At 41.0% G+C, this 17645-nt stretch overlaps 1 protein-coding gene and 1 long non-coding RNA gene across 2 annotated transcripts; one reads left to right on the top strand and one right to left on the bottom strand.

Moving 5' to 3' along the window:
* Positions 1-1247: 1247 nt before the first annotated feature.
* On the top strand, positions 1248-3591 carry LOC132592309 (uncharacterized). Its single transcript, XR_009557746.1, has 2 exons — positions 1248-1421; positions 1597-3591. It is a non-coding gene; the product is annotated as an uncharacterized LOC132592309 (long non-coding RNA).
* A 6835-nt stretch (positions 3592-10426) lies between these two features.
* On the bottom strand, positions 10427-16993 carry LOC132592021 (uncharacterized). The gene has a single exon (XM_060273930.1). It carries the CDS (start codon positions 15694-15696, stop codon positions 10750-10752), a length of 4947 nt encoding a protein of 1648 aa, XP_060129913.1. The 5' UTR covers positions 15697-16993; the 3' UTR covers positions 10427-10749.
* Between the last annotated feature and the right edge of the window lie 652 nt (positions 16994-17645).

Here is a 17645-nt window from a genome sequence, read left to right as displayed (position 1 = left end):
ATGCTGGAAGGCCAGTAAATGCAGAGTCTAACATACCAAATTGTTTCTGGTACCTGAACACTTTAATAGCAACAAGTTATTTTAAAAAAAAATCTATCCTACCTCTCACTCCAAAGATGCTCAAGCTGGCTAACGAACAGTAATATACACAGAATATTACAGAGGTGTGTACAATGTGTCTCTCATATTTTCCCCCTCTAACATTTTAACAAATCAGTTTTGGTTATTGAGACATTGGGAAGAAAAGGGGGGAAGAGGAGGGTGGGATGGGGAGGTGGATGGGGCTGGTGTCCATTCTGAAGGTGGGGAAAGATGATGGTGTGTAGCCTGGTGTAACTTAATTTATAGCCTGGGGGGGGGGTTACCACGCCCCGCGGTGTGGACTCTCCCTGAGAATCATAGACTGTCCCCAGGACAGGTGAGGGTGCTGATCCCTTATTTTCAAATCCGAAACTTGGCAGCTATGGTCACGTCTGGACCTAATGGTCAGGGGTCCCTTTACCTTTACCTTTACATTTAAAGGTAAAGGGGCCCCTGACCATCAGGTCCAGTCGTGTCCGACTCTGGGGTTGCGGTGCTCATCTCGCTCTATAGGCCGAGGGAGCCGGCGTTTGTCTGCAGACAGCTTCCGGGTCATGTGGCCAGCATGACAAAGCTGCTTCTGGCAAACCAGAGCAGCGCACGGAAACGCTGTTTACCTTCCCGCCGGAGCGGTCCCTATTTATCTACTTGTACTTTGATGTGCCCTAGACTCTGTGATTTAACCCACAGCGCCACCTGGGTCCCACCTTTACCTTTACCTTTACCCCTACTGTTACCTTTGTTTTGTTTTGAGACAAAATATTGCACATTGAAAGTGAAATGTACCTGGTTCTTTAAATTTCTGGAATGTATCGTTCACAAGCGGGAAATGAAGCACAATGGGGGATTTGTTATTCTCCTTGTCCACAAATAGGTAACATTCTCTTGGATTTTTCTTGTCTTCCTCACTCAATGAAATCCTGGGGAAAGGAATCCCCTGCTCCAAGCAGTATTCACTGGTTTGTTCTACAGACTATAGCACAAGAAATTAGGGTAACTTTAAAGGCTGTCCTTTAAATCAGCAGGCATTAAATTATGTAGCCATAATTAGGGCTGGGGGAGAATTTCAATTCACTCCACCATTTGGAGCTAAGCTCTCCAGCCCGCATTCCAATGGATCATGCTCAGATCATAATGTAGACATCTGTTTTTTATATTATTTTTAAATTACTAAGATAACCAGCTAACTTGATGTACCGACCTTTTCCCTTCCTATAGTGCCTTTGCCCGCTATCCTAATGCAATAGTCGTGCATTATTTCTGTTCCAAAGAAGTGAGTGCAGTAGACACCTGAAATGATTGTCATGTGGACTGCAGAAGCCATGGTGCTTACCTGGAAGGTGAGCGAAGAGAATTGGAGGCATTGGGGAAGTTGGAGGAATCTTCTGAGGCATGTTGCTTACAAACAACTTGAGCCCCACATCGCTTTACCAAATGACTCGCCATGTAATCTGCCAATGCAGGCATAGTAGGGGAAACTGACATCTAACTATTATTTTATATACTTGGCACCAGGTTGGCCCCAGAGCACTTCAGCATGAGGAAGAATGAAAGCTAAATAGCAACGAGATGCCATCATGCTCCAGTTTTTGTAGCAGTTCTCGTTCCAAGGAAGACCCAAGTCGAATAAGGCAAAAATGCATTTTGTGTTGCATTCTGTATTCTGATCATAGTTGGGGGAAATTATATGATTGTTTCATCAGCATTACATTGAGATCCACTTTTATCAGTCATGTGGAGGCAGGCACTTCCAGAGAGGCTGTACCCAGATTTCCTTACTGCAAATGTTGGATATAAATAGGCATTGGCCATCGAACCTTATCCTTTGTATTTGGGAGTGGTTATCACCACTGATAAACTAGTCTAATAACAATATGATCAGAAATGGAAAACGTGTTTTTTTGTTTTTGTTTTGAGAAGCATGTAAATATGAATGAGCATAATATTTGCACTGTGTATAGTGACTTTGATTATGAGTAGAATGAAAAGTGACAATGATTTTTCTGAAGGGAGGGGGAAGTAGCATCTGCACTTGTACCAAAAAGTTAAAAGAGCAAAATCAGATTTCAAAGAGGGTGTGTGTTTTATATTGAGCACCTGGTCTACACTTTGGGGTCACTATTGCGTTGAAGTGGTTGTCTTCATGAATACTCCAGCTTTTGAGTAATGCAGACACTTCCATTGCAGTATTTTTAGTTCCCTATTATGTTCCCACTGGTGCCCCTCTGTAGCTTTGTTGTACCCTCATTGCTGTGATACTGAAAAATCCTGGGCCCTTGCAGGTTGTAATATTGTCTTAACATTATTTTTTAAAGCCTAATCTTTTGTGAGGGTGATAAAGATGAATTTGAGCGTTCAGCAGCAGGTGAACAAAGGCTTGTGATAGGAGCAATAGGTTCAGAGGATCTGAATGGGGAAGTTATCTCAACATCCCATAACAGCTATTTATTATTTTTAGTTTTTTGTGACTGTAATCATTCAGTGATTTATAGTTTTTGGCAGAAAGACACCATAGTTGAGGAAATAAAAGTTAAGGAAAAGCCTTTCTATGCTGTTTTGATTTCACTACAGTCATACCTCAGTTTGCGACTGCAATTTGTTCCGGGGAGCCGGTCGCTCCCCGAGTTCGTCGTAAACCGAGGGGCTCTTCTGCGCATGCGTGAAGTGCCGATAGAGCGCTTCTGCACATGCACAAATCGCTTCTGTGCATCCGCGCGCCGTGGAACCCGGATATAAACATTTCCGGGTCCGCGGCAGTCGCAAACCAATCGGTCGCAAATGGAGGTGGTCGCAAACCGAGGTATAACTGTATGTGCTTGGTAAGATCCCAATATGAGTGAAGCACTAGGATAAATTTAGTGTGTAATTTGATTTGCTGCAAAACAGCTTGGCCTTTTCTAGGAGCTGCTTCCCTGGCTACCTTAAGTACATCTTCTGGTGAAGTCTATCCTCAAGGTCACGTCTATTTCTGTGTTATGTGCAGTGAATACCAACTGTGTCTTACTGCTGGGTTTGGGATTTGTTCTTTTGCTAAGATTAAACTGATTTTTGGTACTTTGTTCCCTTAAATCCATACAGTGTCAATGCATTATGTTTGTTGCATTTGTTCAGCTTCCTAGCCTAGACAGGTACTGCAGGTGAAGACTACACAAGATATTCATATGTAAAGGACAGCAAACCGAAGTGTTTACATAGAAACTTTTATTTGTGCAGTCCATTCTGACACAGTTTAATGATATGTCTGCTGCCAGTAAAGCCACATGCTCCACTGAGGCATCTCAAGTGTACTTTTCTCCTTCACAGAAAAGCTTTTATGTGCCTCGATTCAGCTTCATTACATACCTTCTGCAGAGAAGTGGCTTACGCTATAATTGCCTGCTGGTAGCCTTGCACAGTGTCTGGAATTCACTAACTGTACAACAGGTTAATTTGAAGCAATAAATTATTATAAATATTATAAAACCTGCATATTCTTTCTTCCCTTAAAATAAAGTTTTATATTGTACTTCCTTTTCAGACTTAGCTGTGTGTAGTCTCAGACATTATTTTTTTGCCATTTAAGGTTTTTATACAGGTTGTGTGATTCAGACAAAGGATGTTGCCAATCTAGTTCCCAAAGGTGAGGCATAGTTGCTGCACTACAGAATTGTTACTGTTCAAACCTGAACCACAGGATCTACCTGTATGATGACATTCAAGTTTTTTAATCATGCTGTGCTATTATTTCAGAGGCTGTTCACATTTAGCCTACATTTTCAAGTATGGCCTTTAAACAATATTTTGCTGATCTGGAAACACAAATGGGAAAAGTTCTTAAAACGATAACAGATTTTCATGTAGATAATGCAGGGTTAGAAGTAGTAAATAAAGCTTTCCAGATGACCGTTATTTCAATTGATTCTTTCTCAAGCAGTTCCATTGATCTTTAATAGGTCTACCCAGGAGTAATCAGGCAGTGGTGTGCAAAGTATTTAGGTTTCCATTGTCCTGAGCATTCACGATGTGTTACTGTAGTGTAAGAGTCATGGCCTTTCTCATTATGTTGCCAATGCCTTAGTGACATGGACATGGTATCTGAAAAAGTGTGCATGCACACAAAAGCTTATACCCAGAACAAACTTAGTTGGTCTCTTAAGGTGCTACTGGAGAATATATATATATGTTGTGCATCAACACCCCAGGAACAGCTTCGACTGGTCGGCTAAACCAGGTGAGAGTAGCTGATGGGTCTCAGACCCTTGGTGAGTTAAGGATTTCCATGGCATGCAAAGACAGGTTCTGGCAGATTGAGTGGACGAGACCTATAGTGGGTCCCAACAGTCCAAAAGGCAGTTTCTGCATGTGCTATAGAGGGGCAGACAGGGCTTGTCCACCCAGGAAGGTAGGCCATCTAGAAGGAAAACTAATCCTAAGCCTCTGCTACCTTGCACAACACCTCCAGAAGAAGAAAAGGCTAAGGAGTAAACCCTACACAAATATGGAGTGGAGTTTCCCTAAGACGGTTGGATGGCACCTTGTACGCCTCCTTCCAGTAACTCCTGCAGCTAACTTGTGCCACATCAGCAAGGCTGAGAATGAGGTATTATCATCTGAGCAGCTCAGGACCTCCATCCACATTGCCCAGGTTTGCACCCCAGGGAGGTAAATTCATCCCCAGAGGCGCATCCCATTATCTCTCAAGACAGACAGATGCCAACAGTGACATGGAAATAAATTAGTCAGCCTCTAATTCTTTTTAGAGATTGAGCATTTGCCAAAAGAATATAGATGGGTAAACAATCCTTACAACCCCACCGGCAAAATAACACGTGGATTGTAGTAAGGCAACTAGCTCAGCCTCAGGCTCTCTGTATCCTATAAAGGGGTGAACAAACTGGAACTTGGAGATGTGTTCTCATGACCACTATTCTGCTGTAAAAATATGATCCAGTTTTTGCAATTATTTCAAAAATCCCTGTATTTTTAATTTATTTTTGGTTTCACATTCCACAGGACATTGGAAGAATAACTAAAGATGCTAACTTAAAGAAATTTCATAATCTCTGCCATAAATGGTTTTCCCAGAAAGCTGATACATGATTATTGAGATGTACCATTTTTAAATCAAATAAGCAAAACAGATAAATCTAAACATTTATGTTCACTATCTACAAGCACTGATTTAAGAAATATGGATTGTATTCAATGTGTAATTTTAAGCAATTGTCTTAGCACAAGGCTTTCCTTGCACAACTAAACAATCTTCCCCTATATGCCCTCTAAATTTGGGAGTTCCCCTCAATCCTCCGGAATAGATTTGGGGATAGTAGGGGTGGAATCCTGTTGTGCTAGCATTAATCCTTGCACTAGCGTAGCTATTTCGTCTGCCCCATGCAACAACGTGTCGATATGACTCAATATTTGGAAACATGTTATTTCCAATGAAGACACATTTGAATTGTCTCCTCTACAGTGGTTTAAAATGGATCATTAGACAAAAGAAAAAGCTCAGAATCAGGATTGCCATACGTCCAGAATTTCCCGGACATATCCAGAATACTGCAGCCACAAGTAGTGTCTGGGCAAAAATCGGCGAAATGTCTGGGAAAATCTGGACGTATGGCAGCGTTGTTTTTGCTGATTTTCCACAGAAATAGCTCAAAAACATCCAATTTCTTTGTGAATAAACTGTAGAAGAGAAAGACATACCACAAACACCGAAAAAGTATTTAAAGAGCAGGAGCATATGTTACAGATCTATATCCTGCCTGTAGTCTACAAAGCACAGGAAAGGGTGCTACTGAAGATCTTGCTGCATCAAGTCCACAGCCAATAAGGCAAGCTGCTTTGTCTTGTTGGCTGCAGAAGCTACAGCCAGTTGTGACTACCAGGAAACTTGATGGTTTACTCGCTAAACTTATAAATGCTCGCCTCACCTTGTGGATGGCAGCTTCTGTTTATTAGACAAGAATAAGCAGTTGAGTTCCTAAACCTCAGAAAATCTAAAACATCTTTTTTTCTATGGATTCCAAAGTAGGCTTTTAAGTATTGTGTGGGCACAATACACACAGGCACACAGAGCAAATGTATTTGCACCATTTACAGATTGAGCAGATTCCTGTCGACCAAAAACTTGTGTATTCCACACATTCTTTTGTAGGTATTGAGTAAGTTTTGTGTATCAGTTTAATATTTTTAAAATTGCAGGAATTAAGGGAATTTTCAGGCAGGCAATACCAGAGGAAGTACAACAGAACTACCGCAGTACTGGCAGAAGTGGGCAGTACTGGCACTCTAGTCATTTTGTGCATCTTGCTTGGGATATGTTTAAATCCATTACTTACACCCTGTTATCATTAGTTTCTCTCTAAATTTCCTTTCTGTCCTTAGTGTGTCTTCTAGCTTACCAAACTAGACCCTTTAATATGAGACCATTCCTTGTGTGCCTCCCCTAGGAGAGGTCAGGAGGGCGGCAATATGAGAACAGGCCTTTTCTGTGGCAGTACTGTATAGAAATTTAATAATAATATCTCAACCACCACAGACTCACAAACTTTGTAATGCATTTGTGTATTTGTCCTGACCATTTTAGCCCTAAGACACACAGTGGAAATTTCAAAATATATCTAATAATGTTCTCGAAGCTACGAACATGAGTTTGACCAAACTGCGGGAGGCAGTGCAAGACAGGAGTGCCTGGCGTGCTATGGTCCATGGGGTCACGAAGAGTCGGACACGACTAAACGACTCAACAACAAACAACACCACTGCTTCCACTGTATAGCTGCACTGAAATCATTATTGTCTACAGGAGTTGAACTTATTAAACTGCAGGGATCTTGCATAAATATTGAAACACGTTTGTAATCTCCCTTGGGCAATTATTGGATGTGGTTGCAGCATTGCCTTTTGCACTACTTTGTATATCTCAGTAGAACAGTGGCAGAGGGCCAATGGTATACCAAGGTGATAAAAAAATAAATAAAAGGCAGAGATAAGCTGCAGCGTGCACAATTTTTAAAAGCACTGAAATGTTTGCATGATTAATGAATTTGGGGTGAAGCGTATAGATGCATTCTGTCCTTTTTTAATGTGAAAAACAAAACCAACCTTAGCTGTAATTTTTAGCTTTCCCATTTGCATTTGTAAATGACAGGTGTGTTCTATATAACACCAAGGTTGTGAAAATGAATATGAAGACACATCCAAGAAAGTTGATGTATACCTCTTGCAGTCAATGGACTTCTTTTGTGCAGAATATTGATCTCTGTGGGTTTAATTTCAGAAATAATATAAAACATATTCTAATATTCAAAATTAGGCAAAAAATACACATGTTTTTACTTGACAAAAGAATCCACAAGCCCATTTAAAACCACAAAATAAGAAGTTATAACTTAAAAGCCAAACTACAAATACTAGGCCTGTGAGCAAGCACAAGATCTGCTCTGTGGTATTCTAATTCTGTTATTTGGATCTGAATCTGATCTGTTAAATCTGAAGCTCTGTTTCATTCCCATTGACTATAATGAGGAATCTGTAAATGGCTATAACTTGTTTTCCTTTTCACATAAGTGGATAAAATTTGATGAGAAAGGAACATGGATTAAGCCTTCAAATTTCAGAGAGACCTATGCAGGGAAACTTTAAAGTTTCTAACTTTTTGGTGGAGGAACACATAGTTGAGCCCCGTAGAGCAACTGAGCCATCGCCTTTGTCTTTAAGAGTTTCAGGGCCGCAGGTATATAGTGTGCCCCATTGGATCCTAAAAAGACTTAAAATTGCTAAGGAGGACTTTTGGGCTACGGCCGCTACGTGTGTTATGTGGGCTTTCCTTAGCCCTTTATCGTGGAATACTATGCCTAGATATTTAATACAATTAACCAACCATATTGTACTTAATGGAATAATGATGGTAATCTCGCCTAGTTTAAATTTTTAAGAATATATTTTAAATTGTATTCTTGATTGATTTTATGTTTAATATGCTGTGCTGGTTGTTGACCATAATAAATTATTATTCTTCATGCATGAGTGCCTCTACATAAGAAACCTGTTAGCGTTTGGACAAATAGGTCCAGATGGCATCATGCTGGCTGATTTTACTTTTGTCATGGAAAGGGTTTTGCAGGTGAAGAGGTTACCATTCCTCCTTCCTAGAAGTACTCTTCATGACAGACTTTCTATGAAGAAAAAAGTGAGAGCTATGATTTTAGTTGCTGGCAAGGAAAAAGAACAATTGGGAAAGGAGTAGGCCACCCCAACAATGAACTATGCTTCTTCTGCCCTGCAGTCATAGCCAAAATTTGAAGGAGCCTGATAACCCATATGGAGAACCTAGAAGTAAAAAGGTAAAAGGGTGAATGACCCCTGGACAGTTACGTCTAGTCAAAGGCGACTATGGGGTGTAGTGCTCATCTCGCTTCAGGCCAAGGGAGCCAGCGTTTGTCCACAGACAGCTTTCCAGGTCAGGTGGCCAGCATGACTAAACCGCTTCTGGTGCAACGGGACACCGTGAGGGAAGCCAGAACACACGGAAACACCGTTTACCTTCCTGCACAGCAGTATCTGTTTATCTACTTGCACTGGTATGATTTTGAACTGCTAGGGAATTGCCTCTGAGTGCACAGAAGTAGATAAATATAGGGTTGTGCTGCAGTAACTTTATTTATGGTAGTTCCTAGAGAATGGCACTTCCTCTCTCTTTTTGTCTCACATGCAGTACATTGTCATCAGGGTGTTCTTATATTCCAGGTGAGGCAACATTCCTTGACTCATAGCCCAGTGGATGGTGAAAATATTGTGCAGATGTTTTCCTACTGCACACACACACACACCGGTCAGGTCTTATGCCATTCAGCTGCCTAATTGCACCTTCCTGGTGTCATTTACCAAGCTGAGCTACTAAGTGCTCAGATTTAATTACTTTAATATACTATTCATCCTGACCACCATTCTTCAAGTTCCCCATTGGTACTACCAGATTAGAATAAGAAATTCTATCATTATGCTATTTCCCAATAGCTCTTACTGGCTTGAGTGAGCACGCTGGAAAAAAAAAAGAATTCGTAGTGGTAACAGGGGTACCAACTTGAATAAAACATTGGGAGGGAGCAGGTAAGCCCCGCCCCACGTAACTGATCACAAGATGCGGTACACGCACACCATTTGATGGCAATACCCATCAACTTTGGGTGGGCCTGGCCCCCTCAAATATTTTAGGGGGGGGTTGAAGAGTTGACATACTAAATCCCCAGGATTTCATTGAGTGAGGAAGACAAGAAAAATCCAAGAGAATGTTACCTATTTGTGGACAAGGAGAATAACAAATCCCCCATTGTGCTTCATTTCCCGCTTGTGAACGATACATTCCAGAAATTTAAAGAACCAGGTACATTTCACTTTCAATGTGCAATATTTTGTCTCAAAACAAAACAAAGGTAACAGTAGGGGTAAAGGTAAAGGTAAAGGTGGGACCCAGGTGGCGCTGTGGGTTAAATCACAGAGTCTAGGGCACATCAAAGTACAAGTAGATAAATAGGGACCGCTCCGGCGGGAAGGTAAACAGCGTTTCCGTGCGCTGCTCTGGTTTGCCAGAAGCAGCTTTGTCATGCTGGCCACATGACCCGGAAGCTGTCTGCAGACAAACGCCGGCTCCCTCGGCCTATAGAGCGAGATGAGCACCGCAACCCCAGAGTCGGACACGACTGGACCTGATGGTCAGGGGCCCCTTTACCTTTAAATGTAAAGGTAAAGGTAAAGGGACCCCTGACCATTAGGTCCAGACGTGACCATAGCTGCCAAGTTTCGGATTTGAAAATAAGGGATCAGCACCCTCACCTGTCCTGGGGACAGTCTATGATTCTCAGGGAGAGTCCACACCGCGGGGCGTGGTAACCCCCCCCCCCAGGCTATAAATTAAGTTACACCAGGCTACACACCATCATCTTTCCCCACCTTCAGAATGGACACCAGCCCCATCCACCTCCCCATCCCACCCTCCTCTTCCCCCCTTTTCTTCCCAATGTCTCAATAACCAAAACTGATTTGTTAAAATGTTAGAGGGGGAAAATATGAGAGACACATTGTACACACCTCTGTAATATTCTGTGTATATTACTGTTCGTTAGCCAGCTTGAGCATCTTTGGAGTGAGAGGTAGGATAGATTTTTTTTTAAAATAACTTGTTGCTATTAAAGTGTTCAGGTACCAGAAACAATTTGGTATGTTAGACTCTGCATTTACTGGCCTTCCAGCATGGGCGTAGACAGGAATTTGTGTGTGTGTGTGTGTGTGTGTGTGTAAGAATTGACATGATTGGTCAGTTCAATTCAACACCTTTATTGGCACATATATAACAACTAGTATCATTAAGCCCGTTAAATAAACGGGCGCTAGAACATATGTGGTGAAACATTTGTAAGAACAGACTGGTTATAGTGCATAATAAAAAAGTGGACAACCATGCAGTTGATTTGTATTTTATTGTATTTATTTTTTTAGAATTGTTAAAGAAGAATAATTTGAAGAATTTCTTTTTCTTTTCTTTTTTTGATGTTATAAACCAAAACAATTTAGGTATGGTAAATGTTTCTTAAGTGCAAACCTTGTCAAACAATTGTAAATAAGCAAAATTAGTGGGTTTTTTTAATTTTTGATTTTGTGTTTTTGGTAGGTTATGTTGAATTTCTATAAAATTTCTTTATAGACAACATTCCTTGTGAATATTTTGTCACAGTTTTCCAACAGTTTGCCTTGGTTAGGACCTTCTATGACTTTCACCATGACATCATTAAAACTCCTTACTCTTGATAATGCAACATATAACTGACCATGGCTGAATACTGGTTCCGGCAAGTAAATTCCAACTTTTTCCAAGGTTTGCCCCTGAGATTTGTTAATTGTCATTGCAAAAGCTAATGTTACTGGAAATTGTCTTCTTCGTAAGATAAACGGTAAATCAGTTGTTGTTGGAGCCAAATCCATACGGGGAATAAAGACTATGTTTCCTTCCGCTGAACCTGTTATTACTTGAGCAATTATGATGTTTTTCTTAAGTTGTTTGACGATGAGACGGGTGCCGTTGCACAATCCTTTTTTAGTGTTTAGGTTTCTAAGGAGCATAATTATAGCGGCCTTTTTAAGGTTGAGTTTATGCTTAGGCATACCTGTTGGAGTTATTTCATTGAGGAACTCAATTGGATAGTTTTGAATATCTTCCTCACTTGAGTCATCAATTGAGTTTGAACTGAGGTATGTCACGGTCTCTCCTTCTAAAATGTTAAGTACCTCTTCATTTATGGAGTTTACATCACAGTTCTTTGGGCAAAGAATAGATTTTTTTGCTAAGTTAGGGACATCTGTAACAGGATTTTTGTCTCCAAAAAAGTTTTTTATAATATCTCCTGTGCATAAAATTTTGGAAGGTATTTCAATTACATCTTCAGGCAAACCGTCAATGTGTGGTGTATCACCACTGCCCACTTTGATCAGCCAATTGCTGAATTCAGTGTCTACTGAGCGTATATTCTTTTTAAGTTTAAGGACTTGGAAAATACTCCACAGACTATTATTCTTAACACAGGCCTCAACAATTTTTGTACGGTCACCGTGAGGTACTACGGGAAGTGTTTGCCTGAAATCTCCTCCAAGTAAGATTACTTTTCCTCCAAACGGTTTGTTGTTGTCCATTATTTCTTGGAGCAGTCTGCTAACCACTGCAAGAGCTACAGAGGGGGCCATAGTACATTCATCCCAAATTATTATTTTTGAATTTCGTAAACGTTCAGCATCAACAGAATTGAGTCGTATATTTGATGTTGTATTCTCAACTATAGGCACAGGTAACTTGAATTGGGAGTGGTATGTTCTTCCACCCTCAAGAAGATTGGCTGCTATACCTGTGGAGGCTACAGGTAGTGCAATATTTCCTTGTCCACGAAATGTGCTGAGCAGGGTCTTGTAAAGATATGTTTTACCACTACCTCCTGGGCCATCTATGAAAAAACAGTGGTTACTAAGGTTGTCATTTTCAGTTGCTTGCAATATTGTTTGTAAAGCTGTTTTTTGTTCTTTGTTTAATGTAATTGTCATTTCTTCTGCTTTTTGTTTTTTGAAAACTTGGTTGTAGTTATCAGTAAGTAAGTTTGAATTTGGTAGTATAGGTGGTAACCCAAAATCTTCACATTTTTTCCCATGGAGTTGTAGAATGTTACATATTTCCTGTAACGCGATATAACGGCATATTGTGCATTCATCGTTGTGATGGATATGTTTTTGAACGATATCTTCGGTGAGGTACTGTTCATATTTTACAAAAAGATCATTCATGTTCTGTAGGGAGGCAAATACACAAATGTACGCAAATAACTCTCTTAGTTGTTTTGGCATGCTGTATTGGATAGCATCTTCTAAAGTGTTCTCCCACACTTGATCATCATTGATGAGGCCTCTTTCTTTTGCAGCATCTTGGAAACTGGGATAGATATTTCCATTGACAGTTCTCAGATCTTCAAATGATATTGCACCGGGAACATGTAGCAATAGGAGACGCATGCAGTAGCGTTCTGGATCTGATGATAAATTGACAGAATACATTCGTCCAATGATTTTGTCTGCACCCCGCTGTCGTAATTTCCATGTATTGGTTTCAGAGTCAAATACATAGTGTATTGGAATGTCTGAATATAAAATTTTCCTTGCTTGCTCTTGCTCTTGATTTAATTTAAACCAAGCCGTCAATTGAGTATTTCTTGTTGAAGCTCTCTGGGCTGCTGTATTGATGTCATTCGGATTGAAAAATACAGATTGTTCATCAGGCAGATGCACTGCAAACCTATGGATGGTATGTGATTGGTAATGCATTTCAAACCCATTTAAACGCCATGCTGCTTCTGGAGCGCTGACATATCTGGAATCCATGAAGGTCTTAATTTCATCATGATTTAAAGTGCCTTGTTCTTGAATCACAACATTTGCACAATCATGACCTTTGTACACATATTTAAAAAGGTATTTGACACTTTTTATGGATGCGCAGACTTCAACATTAATGTGGCAATTGTAATTTAGGGCAAGATGTGGATTATATGGTACAACCCAATGGTTATCTATTGTCCTGCCATTCACAATTGAAGTTTGGTTTGTGTTTCGTCTTCTATATTTTGGATAACCATTTGTATTTGCTGATGTTTTTTCCTGGAATGGTTTTGGAAATTCCTTAGTGCATTTGTCATTTGACATACATGGTGAATTAGGGTTGAGTGGTCCGCATGGTCCATGGATCATATGTTTTGTAACAATTGCATGTAAGCGTGGAGTGTTGGTTATATTTGGAATTTCAGCAGATACTATTTTGTCTATCAGTTCTTCGGTTTTGGGTTTGCAGTCATCTTTAAGAATAAGTAGTATGTGAGCATGAGGTAAACCCCTCTTCTGAAATTCTATTACGTAGACCATTGCTTTTGGTACTCCAAAAATATGTTTTTTACAGAGATCTTCAATTAAAGCTTTCAGTTTTAGATGAAATACTCTTGCAACTAAATCAGGTCGAGCATCAGTAGTTTGGCCATGTTGTAGGTTTTCAACAATCTCTTGCCATTTGGGGTTGCACGTCATTGTGATGAAAAGATCAGGTTTGCCATATTTCCTAACAATTGCCATTGCATCTTGATAATTTTGGAGCATGTTTCTTGGGCTACCTGCAAATGAGGATGGTAATATGTATGTTTTTCCAGGAATCAGGCCTTTCTGATTGGATTCATTAATTAAGTGGTCCATCAATCCTGAGTATTTTTCAACTCTCAATTTTTGCTGATTTTGTCGTACATAGTTGAGTCTGTTGGATTCAGTTTTTACATATGCATCAACTATATACTGTTGTGTAAGGCGGCCAGCATTTAAGAAGGGGTTAAAGTTGTCTCTGATGGAAAGACGATACCCATAGTATTGCATTTGTGTAACTCGAATTCTAGGATTTCGTGTTTGATTTGTTAAATTTTGTAACGCTTGAGGTCTGTGTTGCAAAGGTATATCAATTCCCCAGCTTTGATCACCATAAGGGAAGAGTAATGGATAAACCATGGGTTCCAGATTGGGGTCAAGGACACTAATCCTTTGTGTTGTTCTTTTATTTATATCATCTGTACTTGCTTTGCAGTGTATTAGAAGATCTCTTTCTAGTGGTGGTTCGCCATCATCATTTTGAAAAATGAATGCAACCTCATTATGTTTTGGTGCATTATAGCGTCTTTGGTCATTTCTTCGATCTTGCACTATTGTCATGGTCACTTCCTTAATAATGTTTCCAGTTGTTGCAGCATCCTCCTCATATTCTTTTTCAACTTGGTACAACATTTTGCAGGCCTCTGCAAATGGATTTGTTTGAGCAATGAGTGTGCTTAGTTTTTTTATAATTTCTGGATTTATTCCAGTATTTGCGGAATTTTGCATTCTTTGCTCTGCTGCTTCAGAAGGATTTAAAATATATAATTGAGCAAACTGTCTGTTTTGTCCCTGTTCTGGGTGCAGTGTGCCTGCTCTGTGACAAATTGATCCGTGGATCCGGAAACAATATGGGCCATTGCCAGGTGGTGGAGTAATGTTTGCTCCCATGGAGGCAAATGCTAATGCACTATTTATAGATCTAATATTGTTGAAGAAATTTTTGCTGTAGTAATGTTGTCCAGTCATGAGCTGTTGGATTAATGGATTTGTACTGATTGAGGGAAGATTTACTTTTCCTTTTGAACAACATTGTGAAAATTTTCGATCAGAAGGTCTTTCAGCTTCAAAATGTTTAGCACTACAAAACTGGCATATCTGATCTAAATGTCCACACGTGTGTGTTTTAATGATGTCCTCATTGAAGTTTTCCAATTCATTCATAAGTGTCATTGTTAGTTTTGCAGGCCTTGAGTCTTGGTTTTGTATTGTTTCTCTCTCTATGTTTTTCCTTTGTCGTAATTCTCTTTTCCTCTGTGTTAATTGTTGTTTCCGTAATTGGCGTTCATCTGGAGGCAGATGTGTTAACCTTTCTCTTTCTAGTGTGGCATGTCGTTTACATTGTATTTTTCGTTCCTCTGGAGTTCTATTTGCTCTCCTTGCTTTTTGTCTTTCAGCATCTTGCTGTCGTTTTTGAATTTCTTTTTTAGCATTTCTATTTTTCTCTATATAAAATGTTTTGTTTTTTCTGCGAGTTAGTGTCTTTGCATCTTCATGTAAATGTCTTTTATCTGTTATACTGTCATTCTTGTTTGTGTTTTGTTTCTGATTTAGAGGTTGTCGGTCATTATGAGTTAAAGTTGCTCTTTTAGATCTTTTTCTTTCAGTGTCTTTCTTTTGATTTTTTACCTTTTCTTCAATTGATCTATTTACTCGTCTTTTTCTTTCCCTTTTGCTGTTTTGTTGACGTATTCTTAGTTGTTCATCTGGGGTTTGACTTGCTCTCTTAGCTCTGCGTCTTTCTGTGTTTTTATTTAGCTCATTTTCGTCTCCTTTTTTTGTTTTTTGTGCTGGTTTTTGTCTTTCACTTTCTGCTTTTTGTTGTCGTAAAGATTGTAGTTCTTCAGGAGTCAGATTTTCCCCTCTTTGTTTTACATTTAACATGCTTAGGGTGTATACCTCAGAGGAGTGCATAGTAGTGATATTTGTGCAGGTTGTTTTCAATTAAACTGACGCTTCACTTGGGTTTTTATAGGTTTTTCATATGACTGGTTTGATGTACACATATAGTATTTACCTAACACAGACTGACAGGACTTTGGATTTGGGACAGGCTTCCCCCCACAGCCCTTATAGGAAAGAGTTTTGAAGTGAATGAGTGGAATGGATCACTTAGTACTGCAGTTGTCGTAAAGATTTTAGTTCTTCAGGAGTCAGATTTTTTCTCTCTTTTTTTACATTTAACATGCCTAGGGTGTAGACTTCAGAGGAGTGCAGAGTACTGACCTTTGTGAGGCACAGTTTATTCAGATTAGCTTTTGGTCCACTCACAGTAAATGGGGACAATAAAAGTTTCAGAACAGGCTTGAGTTGCAACCAGATCCGTAATGAGTGTCAGTTTACCAACAGTCCCTTGCTTCAGAAACCAATACTGATCAGGAGATTTACATGTATTTCAGACGGAGAAAAGATTTCCCAATCTGTAAGTAGGTAGTGGTGGGGGAGGCAAGCAGAGCTGCTTTGAGAAAGTAAGGATATGTTAGGCAGATGGGTGGGTGTGGGGAGAGCTCGCACGTGTGCCGCTTGCTGCTGGTCGCCTAACAAAAGCAGCCTCCTTCTCCTCCCGTAAGGAAACGTTAGCAGAGGGGTGGGGGTGCGGAGAAGCGAAAAGAAGCAGCCTCCTTCTCCTCGTGTAAGGAGACGTTAGGCAGAGGGGTGGGGGTGAGGAGAGCGCCTGCGTGGAAACAGAGCGCGCGCTCGCACGGAAACGTTAGGCAGAGGGGTGGGGGTGAGGAGAGCTCGTGCTTTGAAGCGAGTGCGCCTGCGTGGAGACAGAGCGCGCGCTCGCACGGGGCTATCTTGCAGCCTCATCCTCCTCAAGCTGCTGTTTTGAAGCGTGTGCGCCTGCGTGGAGACAGAGCGCGCGCTCGCACGGGGCTATCTTGCAGCCTCATCCTCCTCAAGCTGCTGATTTGAAGCGTGTGCGCCTGCGTGGAGACAGAGCGCGCGCTCGCACGGGGCTATCTGGCAACCTGATCCTCCTCACGCTGCTGCTTTGAAGCATGTGCGCCTGCGTGGAGACAGAGCACGCGCTCGCACAGGGAGCTGCGGTTGGCGGCCTCAGGTAGGTCGGGAGGGGGGGGAGAGCGCGCGCGTCCAATCCCTGTGTCCCTGGTTGTCTCTCCGTCCAATCCCTGTGTCCCTGGGGGACATGCGCAGTGACCCAGGGACACACGGGACATCTGGACGCAGGGACAACATGGACATTATTATATAGGATGGGGCAGCTTTCATTCTGGAAGCCAAAGATAGGACACAGCTTCTGAAGCTCCCCAGATCAAAATTTGGGTCATCTTAACCAAAATAAAAGTGTTTTCCTTCACTGTGAAAGGTTTTTGACACTCCTTCTACACTGTATGCTAAGAGTCTGTATGCTGCTGAGAGAGGGAGGGGGCTCACCTGGGAAATGTATCCACTACCTTAGACAGCTCCTCCTCATCAGCCCCCTTCAATCAATTATAAGCCTATGTTACTGGGGGAAAGGAATGTTGCCTTCTTGCTTTGGGTTGAACTGTTTTATCAGCCTTCACAATGTCAAAAAATTAGGGGAGGTCCAAAATTGGCAAACCGATTTGGGGGAGGGTGGAGCCTGGTGTTCCCCCCTCCCCATAGAAGTGAGCAGCAGCAGCAATATTACCGGTATCTGGCCCTTTTTCTTTTGTTTGAAGAAGTGGCTTTTGGCAATGGTGGCTCAGTTGCTGCCACTGCTGCCAAAACACAGCTTTTATGGGAAACCATTACCAATTGTGAAAGTATTGCTGCCCCCCACTTCAGCAAGCACCAGAGAAATGGGGGTTTGGATTTTACCACAGGATGGGTGCACACCACCTAAGAACTTCTAAATGTTACACTAGGGGGGTTGC

Source organism: Zootoca vivipara, chromosome 1, assembly GCF_963506605.1.
Source record: "Zootoca vivipara chromosome 1, rZooViv1.1, whole genome shotgun sequence".
Lineage (NCBI taxonomy): Eukaryota > Metazoa > Chordata > Lepidosauria > Squamata > Lacertidae > Zootoca > Zootoca vivipara.
The sequence above is the reverse complement of the archived record's forward strand: the minus strand, read 5'-3'. Positions and strand labels throughout refer to the sequence as shown.